Source organism: Mus caroli, unplaced genomic scaffold (genome assembly GCF_978045245.1).
Source record: "Mus caroli unplaced genomic scaffold, Mus_caroli_1 scaffold_7, whole genome shotgun sequence".
Classification (NCBI taxonomy): Eukaryota; Metazoa; Chordata; class Mammalia; order Rodentia; family Muridae; genus Mus; species Mus caroli.
In genome coordinates, this window is record NW_028227262.1 from 131,503,801 (window position 1) to 131,516,188 (window position 12,388).

The window sequence follows — 12,388 nt, forward strand, 5'->3', positions numbered from 1 at the left end:
TGTGTTCTTCCAAGGCTTCTGATTCTCTCTTTGCCAATATTCTCCTCTCGTGAGTGACTTTTTGTGCTGGGGCATCTAATGAGTCACAACAGGAGAGTGTTTTGAGGGTTGGCTTTCTAACTCTTAAGCTGAGACCTCTGGTCACATGGAAATCAAAGAATGGGAGGAAGATGAGGTCTTCTGGCGGCTTCTGGAAAGTCCCCGTGGTACTCGTTTGTGACATACTCTAGCAAATAAGAGTTTGTCTTAGAAGGCACTTATTTCTGATGGGAGTCCATCTCACCCAACACACTGTTCATGGAGAGAAAAAGATCCTTCGTACTTAGCTCGTTCCACTAGTGTGAATTCTTTGGAGTTCAAGAATCTAATCAAACAATTTATCTTATTTTTATTTTTTAATGAAACAACGTCTCTTAAAGGAGTTGGAAGTACCACGGAAGAGCAGAGCGTAGCGGCAGTCTTCGTGAGATGTGACCCCATCAGGTTCCGGTGTGAAAGGCCAGCTCGTGGGAGGAGGAAGTGGCTGTGAGCCGCTCTGCGCCTGCGCCAGAGGTCCCAAGCGCTTGCGCAAGGCCACGCTCGCCCAAGCTCAGATAGTGCGCAGGCACCGGAAGAACAGCTTGGAGCCATGGCAGCGGGCACACTGAGGGGCTTGGCAGTGGCTGGTGGAGGCGAGAGCAGCGATAGTGAGGATGACGGCTGGGATATTGGGTATCTCGACCGGTCCTCTCAGGTAGTGGAGAAGGCAACTGCTGGACCTCACCCGTTTGGGGCCTCCCGTGGCTTTCGGGAGCTAGGCCTAGACACGTGGACCCAGTTATCCCCTTTGTGCCCAGCTCCCTAACTTTCTCCCAGAGCTTTGGCTTAAGCGTGTTTCAGGTTATTAGGCAAACCAGCCAAATGCCCCCTTGTTTACCAACCGCGGTTTTCATCAGTTGCATCATTTAGGCCACAGACGTAGTGTCACCTGGATTTGGCTCATCTCATCTTTGCCTTTAAAGATAATTTATCCCTTTAAAGATAATTTTAGACACAGATTTGTCCCGTATTTCGTTTGCAGGCCAAAGCAGAAACAACCCTATGTAGTTTGTTTGTTTGTTTTATTGTTATTTCCTGATGCATTGTAGATGAAGATATACATTAATGAGAAATTTAACTTCCTGCTCTTTTAGAAATTAAAAAGGTCTTTACCCGTTGAAGAAAAGAACGAGACATTTAAGAAAGCACTGACCACCGGAGATATTTCTTTAGTGAAAGAACTCCTGGATTCTGGTGAGAGTCAGGCAATCTTGACAAATGAATCATTGATTAATTTCATTAAAGCACCTAAGTTTTTAAAGTTTGTGTCAGCTTTTTCCTAATGAGCGTTAACAGGTGTGTTACCAATGTGTTAGTTGGCTTCTTGGCTTCCTGACCTCTTTCTTCATCTACCCTGTTACTTGGAATAGGTCTAAATGCTTTCCATTGGTTCTTGAACCTTTAAGAAGCCTGCCTCTGACAAATCTTACCCCCACCGTGGTCGTCCTTTTTTAAATATTTACTTTGCTATATAATATGCCTCTTAATTCTTTCAGGTTCTGTCTCTTTCTACTTTATGTTTTGGTGGCCGAAGGCCTGAGTCGAATATCAGAATGAATATCTGGATATTCTAGTTTCATGGCCTATTCAATGTGATTTTTTGGCGATGTTATATAAGCATTTTTAGAGCATCAGTTCCTTTATGTAAAATATAGTTTTATCCCAAGTCTCATAATGCTTTCTTATAGATTAAGTACATTTTTCTAAATTACCTACACATACAAATTAAATTGTTGATCCTAGTGGTTGAAATTATCCAAGGGCTAACAAGTTCAAGATACAAAATACACACACACAAATATGAGGTTGTGGACAGCAACTGTTTTTCTTCTATGCTAGAGACAATATAGCATCTAATGAAAATATATCATTGCAAAACATGATCAGGTTTTGATTAATAACCATGATATTTGATGGCTCTCTAATATTAAATAAGCTATCAAGCTTTTGTAGGTTTCAGTTTTCCCCCTTTATAAAAAGGATAGCAGCATTGTATTCAAGGATATTGAAATTAAAATTAGAAAAAAATAACATGTAAATAAAGGCTTAGAATAAGGTTTAAGTCAATATTAGCCTAGGATGTGTAAGCATATGTAAGTCTTAGGTGTTATTTTTGTAACAAATGGGGAAGCTCTGTCACACTTTGTGAACAACTGCTGGAGTTTGCTATTCACCTGACAATGTTCAATAAGAGTTAAATAAGGAAATTTGAGGACTGGACATGTACATGTACTGAGCATGGTGATAGTTGGGGTAGAGTAGGCAGACGTTTGTTTCAGAAAAGAGAATTTTTTTTCTCAGAATAGTGGGACTAGGAATGTTGAGGGTGATGGAGGAGCATGAAGTACTAGGGTTTAGTGTGATGGTGGGCAAATGAGAGGCTTCAGCCTCCTGCAAAGCCAACTGCTAAGTCAGTGCTCAGCCATTTGAAATTTGTCTTTAATTATGATACATTTTAAAACTCATCTTAAAAAGCCAAAAATAAATGTGTAGGTATAAGGAGAAAGGGCTTTTACTTTTGCTTCCACAAAATAAGTGTTAGAAGTGATAATCAGTGAGAATTTTTATACCAGAATTCAATGTTTACTTCTCTTTTGTCATATGTTTTATTTCTATCTTTGATCACAGTTTTGCTAGCAACTGCCAAAGAAAAGAATAAGGAAATATGATTGTTTTTCTAAACTCATTTTCTGATTATCACATCATCTTACAGAGGAAAAATTGTTAGAAAAGACAAACAGAAGCTCAAGCATATAATTCAGTACTGCATTTCCCCAGTAATTACAATATGCATCATAAGAGTTTAAGACAGTTGGAAATGTACTTGTATAGTCTTCAGTGTCTTAGTGCTTCAACAAGAAAACAGTCAGCCCTTCAGAGCATGACTTTTATCTTTCTAAGGAGAATGCTATAGCAAGAGACCATGAAAAATCTGTATACTATAAAACATTAAAGCCAATGCTGTTAACTATATAATTTCTTTGAAACAGAAAGCATTCTCTTTTCTTTCCTGAAATTACTGATTATTTTTGATTAATTTTTAATTTTTTTGTATAGGTGTTTTGACTGTCTATATGTCAGCAGCTGCACCTACAAATCACCATGTGGGTGGTGAGAATTAAACCCAGGTGTAGAAAAAGAGTCACTGGTCTTAACTGCTGAGCCACGCCTCCAGCCTCTTGGTCTCCAAGTGTCACTGGGAAATTACCACTTTACTCTTAATGTCCTTAAAGGAAGTGGTTTATATAAGTTTAATGGGTTTGGGTTCATTCTCTTACTGTGTCTTTGCCCTTGTAACACAGCTTCTAGATTTCGTAATCCTAGGTTAGCCCAACATTTTTCTGTTTGTCTTATATTGCTAGGCCAGTATTTTTGAGAAAATTCCTAATAATTCAAGAGATTTGTAGTGTTAATGGCTTGAAGATTTTTATTGTTGTCCTTTCTTGGCAGTTACTACCTGTCTCTGCCACATTCTAAATGTTATGTCTTATCAGTATCTGCATCTATATCTGTAATGTGTGGGGATGTTTTCTCTGTCTGCATGTCTGTGTACATGCATGCAGTACCACAGAGGTCAGAAAAAGGCATCGCATATCACAGAACTGGAGTGAAAGTTGGTTGTGCGCTGCCATATGGGTGCTGGGAATTGAACCAGGTAGGTCCTCTGAAAGAGCAGCCAATACTCATAACTTTGTATCCCTCTCTCCTGCCCTGTCCCATCTAAATACTACTAATTCAAACAAGTCCTGACATTTCAGACCTCTCCTTACTCTAGCTCACTGCTTGTTAATTAATTTTCTAAAGTAAAACTTGATGGTAAGTTTTTGCTTGTTCTTTTCATCACACCTCAAAGTAATTTTAAATTACAGTGATACTATCTTTAAATTTCCTTTTGTTTTACTTCTAATTCCTCTCTTTTCCGGGTTCTTGGTTTTATTTTTGTATTATATGCTTCTAGCTTCCTATTGGTTCCCTTGCCTTCTGTTTCATTCCCACCAGTTGTATCTTGTGTTTATAATATAGATATGATAATATTGAACCATGGATTACAAAATGAAGGCTGCATTTCTCAGCAGAGTTCTATGACCTAACCTAACTTTCAGTCATGCTTTATCAGTCATCCAGGGGTTAAATTGCATGTTGGTAAGACGTTAAGGATCTCTTGGAGGCATATGTAGCATTTGAAACCATAAAGATGTATGATATTTCCCAGGCATAATATTGTCACATAAAATACATATAACCTCCACAAAATCTTCCCCAATACCACCATAGAAAATATCATAGAAAATTTTTATATTACAGGTGCTATATTTATTATGTGGTAAATATTAGTCATATTGGGTCTCATTGAATGCAGTGCCACCATGAAACTGAAGGTAGCAAATTTTATTAATTCCAATTCAATTCAATTTCTGAGACATATATATGGTAGCTGAAAACCATTTGTAACTCCATTAAAGTTCCTGGACTTCTTATGCCTCCTTGCCTCTCTGCATACCACTGGTATGTATACATTTGTACAGGTAAACATTCATACATGTGTGTATTGAATTTTATATATAATTATATATAAATTATAAATATATAATATATAAAATTATACATATTTATATGTATATACACAATTAAGAAATTAAGTCTTTAAAACAGATGTTCTCCTCATGGATAGGCATTAATGTGGACTCCAGCTTCCGCTATGGATGGACCCCTCTTATGTATGCCGCTAGTGTGGCCAATGCAGAGCTGGTTCGCTTCCTTTTGGACAGAGGTGCTAATGCAAGCTTTGATAAGGGTAAGTAAAATGCTTGAGAAAATGTAACTGACAGTGTACTGTGATTCTTTGATTTCTAAACAAAAGTTATACTAAGTGAAAAATTAAAGTACTTTAAGCAAAAATCTATTAGTTGTATAAGGATATGAAAACTCAAATTTAAATATACATGTTTTTAAAAACTGCTTCTCCAAGAAAATAGATTTCAATGTATAGTTTTTGTTATTTTTATGACAAGTTATATTAATGTGTACTTTTAAATAGCATGCTAGATGTTTTTGTTTTTAAAGGAAAGTCACTGAAAGCAATATCAAAAAGCCAGTAATTTTGTGAAAAACTATTTGAAATTTGCTTTGTATACTTGAAAACAAAGTTTTTCATAGATGGTTTATTAAAACTGTTTTTTTGTTATTCAACAACTTTTGCTTAGTACTGTGAGTCCTTTCTAAAAAGCAATGGTAGATACGTAAATCCAGTTTGGTTCATTGAAGCAGTGATGGCACCTCATTAAGACGTTTCTAATAGATATTTGAATTCACTTCATCTTTGAGGTATACATTTTGTTTCAGTATAAATTTTCACATTTGTAATCTACATGAAATGCTTACAAAGCTATTGCTATAATGTTCTATATATTTATAGCCATCCCTCCCTGACTTGCATGCTTAGGGTTTGCTTTTTATTATGTCATTTGAAAACATCACGTAATGAAAACCATATTAAAGAGGAGAGTTTTGAAAATATATAAATACTCTTTTCACAAAATCATGGTTTCCTTTCTCTATTTAAAATCAGAGAATCACTTGTGTTTATAAAGCATGTTGTATTTTCACAGGAGCTACACTTAAAATCCTCTGTGTCTATATAAGATTCCCATTGGGTACTGAGGCCTGTTATTAGTTTCATGTCTATAAATTGGTTCTAACAAAATATTAAGGCATCATGGTAGTAACACTGTCAGTAATAAACCTGGGTCTAGGATAATTATGGTTTATCTGTATTGAGCCATTAGTTAAAAACATGGCTGTGATGGCCTATTTTATATTCCTGAGACTTGAAAGGTTTGTATATGTATGTGTTTTTGTTAGTTTTGTTTTGTCTTTAATTAGTCAATCCTGATTTCCTCCACTTTTAGAAAACAGGGTGAATTCACAGAATAGAAATGACAAAAATCAAAAACAAAAAAAAAATCAAACAAACAAAAAAACAAACAAAGAAAGAAAAAAGAACACACTGGGGGGTGGAGGGACCAGAAAGATGGCTCATCAGGCAAAAACACTTATTGCCAACCCATGCCTGCTTATGTGAGTTTAATCCCTGGGACCCACATGATGGAAGGAGAGAACCAATTTCTAGGAGTTTTCTTCTGACCTCTGCACTAGTACAGTTTACAGACAAACCTCCAGGATTGTTACAAGTAAAGTAAAATCAGAGACTGTATCATTATTTTCCAATCCCAAATTGAGCAAGACAGATTTGTATCTATGAAAACTTCACATGCATGTGATGGATGTAGATATTCACATTCATTGTGCCGAACCACTTTCTATTCTCCTGAAGAAATGCCAATAAGTGAAGAAAGTTACAATATGAATTCAAAATAATTTAGAGGTGCAAAAGAGCCTTTGCTAAGATGGTGAGATATGCATGGAGAGATAAAGATGGGAAGAGGTTGAGAATTTTAGAGTGCAGTACATGCTAAGGATGGTAAAGATGGCAATTAGAAGCACTTCCTAATGTGTGAGGATTTCTTTTCTTTTCCTCTCATATAGACAAGTTAACCATTTTGATAAGTGCTTGTTCTGCTCGTGGCTCAGAGGAGCAAGTCTTGAAATGTGTAGAGTTACTACTTTCAAGAAATGCGGACCCAAATGTTGCTTGTAGGTAAGAGCCTCTCTTTTTCAAATACTCTTATCAACCTGTTATACATGTGATAAAATGAATATTTAAAGGTCAATAACATTGTTTGCTTGGCCAAATGGTGAATGAAAATGCGTCATAAAGTCACAGTTTCATTGACTATTATTATCAAAAGGAGATATAATGAGGGTAAACTTTTGGTAAATTTGAAATTACAAAGTAACAGAACTGTAAATCTTATTTCCTGTGAATCATAGTCTCACAAGAACATGGTTGTTGAGTGATAGTATAGTAGTAAAGTTGCTCAAGTGTCTCTCTCCAGGTGAGAATTAAGAGTGTGGGTCTGGCACGGTGCTTGGCAATGACGTGGTGACTGTACTGCTCTTGCAGATTAATCGAGGTCAGTTCCCAGAACCACAGCTGATGGCAAACTCTGTCTTCAGTTCCAGGGAATCCAACACTCTTTTCTGGACCTCATAAGCACTTGCACACACATCCACCACCCCCTCCCACACACACACACACACACAATATGTATACACATAAGTAAATCAATGACTAAATAAGGATTTCTTAAGAGAATTCTTTGATTTATACTAATACTAAGAAAATACATAAAAGTATTTCCCATTTCCTACAACTTTACCAGTTGGTCAGGTTATCGTATATATGGGATAGTACTATATACAGACAGTAAATGAACCACATAGATGTTGAAAATTCACTAATAATAAAAATAGATTACTTGAAAAAAATGTTTTAGTTGGCTTCTTGCCTGGCTTTATTTTCTAGTCAATTTTCCTACTAAATTTCTCCTTTTCTTTTAGCTAATCTTAAAAATAAAGAAAGTAGGAATTAGTATACATAAAATAAATGCCTAGTACTGATAGAATCAATCATAAATTATTACAAATAGTTACTATCCATTGCCTCAATTGTTGTAACAATTGTACTGAACTCTGAAGTTTTCTTCCTAATTTAGTTTGCTACCTATGAGACAAAGTAGCTGCCTTGGAAAGTACTTAAATAGCATTTCTATATCTAAAATAAGAAATATTTTTATCTCTAGAGTACTTCTCAAGCAAGATCTATTTTGCTTTCCATACCACCGTGGCAGTCTCTAAAGATACTTTTTTTTTTGTTACATCTCAAAGATATTTTTAACATTTAGTAGCTAGAGGTCAGGGATGCCCAGTAAAATATCCTATAATACATACAAAATCCCCTGCAAGCAATGGATTTCTAACCCCAGAATGTAAACAGTATTAGTGTTAAGAACCCCTGAGCTAGTGTTAAAAAGGTCAAGCCATATAGATAATCATGGGGCGAAGGGACATCCTCTTAGAGACAGGGGGGAGGGGAAATGGGATGAGGAACTGTGGGAGGGCAGACTGGGAGGAAGTAATGACTGGACTGTAAAAAAATAAAAGTAATAAAAAAATTAAAGATTAAAAGAGTAGATATTAAAACTAGCTGCAAATACCACTTCATAGGAATATTTTTATTTTCTTTAGAATATAACTCTTAAATGTAAATTTTGGATCTGGTTGTACCTTGAAATTGAAACAGATGATTAAAACATATAGTTAAATCAAATTCGTGGGTGCTGTCATTTAGATTTGTACCTTTGGAGATGACTTAGATAAGATTTGTCTCTCTGGATTCAAACACTGAGTTTGCTATGCATTTTTCAGTTTTTGTTTTTGCTTTTTTACTTTCACTGCTTTCACAAGATATTATAGGTAGTAGCCAGGACATGGTAGTACATCCCTGTTAGTTTTAGCTTGCAGGATTTTGAAGCAGGGAGATTATGAGTTCAAGGTCGATCCTGTTCCACTTACAGAAAGACTGTGCTAACAGTAAGTGGCGAAAGCTTTGTCCATTACTGCCTAGCTTATAAGCATAATAAAGGAGATGACAAGCGAGCTGGTGTCTTGGGATCTTCTATTCTGCGTCTTTAAGAATGAGATGTCATCTTTCAGATATATGGGATAGACTTGAAATGACGTATGTCATGTAAAAGGAAAATAGTCTCAGAACACAGGAGAATACAGTGAGATATGGAGGGAACTGGGTATGTAAATCGTTAACAACGGAAAAAAATTAAACTTATTTGAATATCAGAAGTTGTAGGTTCATGTGTATAATATCTACAAAATATACCAGAGACAAACACAACAAAGAATTATTAAGATGTCACAGAGAAAAGCAAACATTTAGATGAATTTACTTTCAGTCCAATGACCTATTCTCTTGATGAGCAGTTCTTTTGCTCATAAGAAATACTTTTTAAAACACTAGAAAGTTATACACGAAGCATATAAATGGCTGATTCTGTAAAAGCTAAATGATCACGAGCTTTCTAAAGATTTCTTTTACACTAAAATGAGATCTGTAGTCTCCTTCCATGAATAAAAGAAACAGCAAAGCCTTAGGGGTCTGGCTGTGAGCTAAAGACTGGTCTGCTCTGATGTCTGAAGTGGCGTGAACTCATCTACACCCTGTGGAGACATCTCAAAAGACAGTCTTAGTTTGTATATAAAATGCAGGGAAGGCCTGAAGAAAATAAGGAATTAACTCATTTGTTAGATTTTAGGAGTCTAAACTTTTATAATAAAAAAGAATGATTTGAATCAACTCTTTTGGTTAGTTTTGCTAAACATGAGTAGAAAGCATAAAAGTTAAGAGTAAATGTTGAATTTCCTATGCTTTTATTTGCTAGAAGTCTTTTGGAATGGTACCATGGAATTTCTGTAATAATTTTTTTAAATTACATAAAATTTATATCCAGTAAATTACTTACATTTTACTGTATAATTAACTGACTGAAACAGTATATACTTGTGTTATCCACACTCTAAATCAGCACACTTCTAACCTTCCTTTCCTTGTAACCTTTCCTGTAAAATTCCCTTCTTTTAGTGGCTAATGTGTCATCTGCTACTGGTTTCTACACCTATAATCATTTTAGTCTATATTATATAAATAGAATTGTATGATATTTTATGTGTCTAATTTCTTTTACCAAAGATAATGAATATTAGTTTCTGTGTTGTATATGTCAGTGACATATTGCTTGATATTCCATCCTATGAATATTTTTGAAAGAATCAAGAACTCTCTGTATTGTGGGTGTGGTTGTTTGAATCATAAATGCCACCATAGTCTTGAGCATTTGAATACTTGGTTTCCAGTTGGCACTGCGTGTGGAGGCTTGGGAAGTGTAGCCTTGAGAGGAAGTAAGAGTGGGCATTGAGTGGTTAAAGACTGGTGCCATTCCGTTAGCTCTCTCTGCTTTGGGCAGCTCAAAAGTCTGAGCCCTCAGCTTCAGCTCAAACTCCATGCTAGCTGCTTATTGCCACCCTTCCTTGCCATGTCAAACGTTCATCCCTTTGGAACCATAAGCCAGTTAAACCCTTCCCTCTATATGTTAGTTGCTTTAGCCTTTTATTTTACTACTGCAATAGAAAAGAAACTTATAGTAGAAAGTGTTTAATCTTAGCCGGGGAATTTTGCCCTGCCTTTGATTATTTAGTTCCCAGATAAAAGAGACACAAGTTTTATTATTATAATAAGCCTTAATCAACACTAGATCTTGGCAGATGACTGCACTTTATGCTATTAGAATCTACTTCCCCATCAATAACCCCAAATTATAACTTGCTGTGTTCCTTTTGGGCTGCTCATAACTGCAGTTGGCCAGCCTTGATTGCCATGTATTTATAATTTATAACTCCCTTACCCTATGACTGCTACCTCCACTCTTCCCCTTTTTCTCCCCCTGTGGTCTCATCAGACCCCAAGCCCAGGAACCCGAGATCCCTGCCTATCTCTCTTCTATCAGCTACTGGCTATAGGCATCTTTATTCACCAATCAGGGATAACTTGTGCAAGGTTACATAATGTCATGCAGGTATGTCCTTTGGGTATGTGTAGACTCTCCCTGGGAGCAACCAGGCCTTGGGGGCTAGTATTTAGCATTATGGATGCAAGCAAAAGACCAAACAACAACAGAAACTAATACACTGGCATGGTTAAATAAAACTAGTAAAATAAAACAAAATTGATTGGCTTAGCAATTGAAAGGGCAATATATATGTGTATATATAATATATATTATATATGTGTATGTGTATATATGTGTATATATACACATATATGTAATGTGAGTATGTATACATATACATATACATATACATATATGTGTGTATCTAGATACATATATGTATGTACATATATATAGTTTCTATAAAGTTCTTTGCTGACTTTGAAAAGCAGAATTTAAAACATGGTAACACCAAGCCTGGGGACATGAGTGATAAGAGCATTGGCAGCATTGCATCTTTCTCCACCCCTGCCCGCCTAAGTGTGGACAGGAACCTTGGATGCTTCCTTTGGGTAGCACTGACTTATGCACACCTATATTTAACCTGCCTGCGTATTAAGAGATTGTATGTGATGCTTGTGATCGCTGTTTGCACTACTGCAGGAACGACTTTGTGTGGGTGCTGTGTTGTTTCCACCAAATGTTTGTGTTTGTTTTCATTTTCCTCTTCTGTAGCCATTATAGTTCATTGTTGTATTTTCCTCCCTCTTTCCTTTTCTTCTTCCTCTCATTCCTCACTCCCTCCCTCCTTTCTTCATTCCATTCTGTCTGGATTCATCTTTTTAGACTGTTTAGGAAAAAATACTTTATATTGTTTGATAAAGTTCAGATCAAGTTGTTGGTGTGTAGTGAATGGAACTCTTGTGGGTGACATGAACTTCAAGTGTTCTACCTTCGTTATCTGCTGGAATTCTTTCTGCCTTTCTCCTCCAAGAGAAGGCACCCAGGAACCTAGACTATCCCTATCAGACTCTCCCTTGTCTTGTACATCTATGAATTCTAACCTGTTTCCAGAGTCCACATCCTCTCCATGTTTGTTGCCCTGAGTTGTGATGGTGTTCTTCACTTACCCATTCAATTGACATAGGAGAAAGCTTTCCAGCAGTTCTCTTACAAAGAAGCTAAAACTAAAAACAAATATAACTTAGCCTTTTTATAGTGGGCCTTTTATTTTTGATCTACAAACTGGAAAATTTTCACTTAAAGGTAAACATTTACTATCCAGAGTTTTCTTGAGACAGGGTTTTGTTATATAGCTCTGGCAGGCTGGAACTTGCTGTGTAGACCAGGCTAGCCTCAGCGTCATAGTGCCTCTATAGTGCTGGCATTAAAGGTGTATGTCGTCATGCCTGCTGCTGAATTTTTATGTAAGTAAATAACTAAATGTTCAAGTCTGGAACTGATAAAATGGCTGAATGGGTAGAAGTGCTTGCTCTGCCAATCTAATGACTGCTCCAGGAACCCACATAGTGGTGGAAGGAGAGACTGTATCATTGCCACATGCTTATTATTAGTACAGGCTTGTCCATACTCAATGCACATATACATATTGTGTTAGTTCACTAAATCTCATGTACCTTCGATCCATTACTAAAATAGGGAGTTAATTCCATTTACTTTTCTGATTTCCTTTTAGAATTACAGTGCTACATTTTATAATTTATTCCCTGAAAATATTTCAGAACTTCTCTATAAGTCAGAACTTCTCTAATACAGTAAATGTGCCACCCAGATCAGTCAGTGCCATTGTATGAGCTCTGTGAGCCTTTTCTGTTGGTAACGGGGTTCCT

General features: G+C 36.3%; 1 protein-coding gene across 1 annotated transcript in view; it reads left to right on the forward strand.

Moving 5' to 3' along the window:
* Positions 1 to 611: 611 nt before the first annotated feature.
* Positions 612 to 12,388, forward strand: part of Asz1 (ankyrin repeat, SAM and basic leucine zipper domain containing 1) — a 56,898-nt gene continuing 45,121 nt past the window's right edge. Inside the window, exons 1-4 of the mRNA XM_021165314.2 lie at positions 612 to 733; positions 1,173 to 1,272; positions 4,751 to 4,873; positions 6,625 to 6,736. Of these exons, the coding sequence (XP_021020973.1) occupies positions 629 to 733; positions 1,173 to 1,272; positions 4,751 to 4,873; positions 6,625 to 6,736 (440 nt within the window). The 5' untranslated portion in view covers positions 612 to 628. The remainder of the gene's footprint in view (positions 734 to 1,172; positions 1,273 to 4,750; positions 4,874 to 6,624; positions 6,737 to 12,388) is intronic.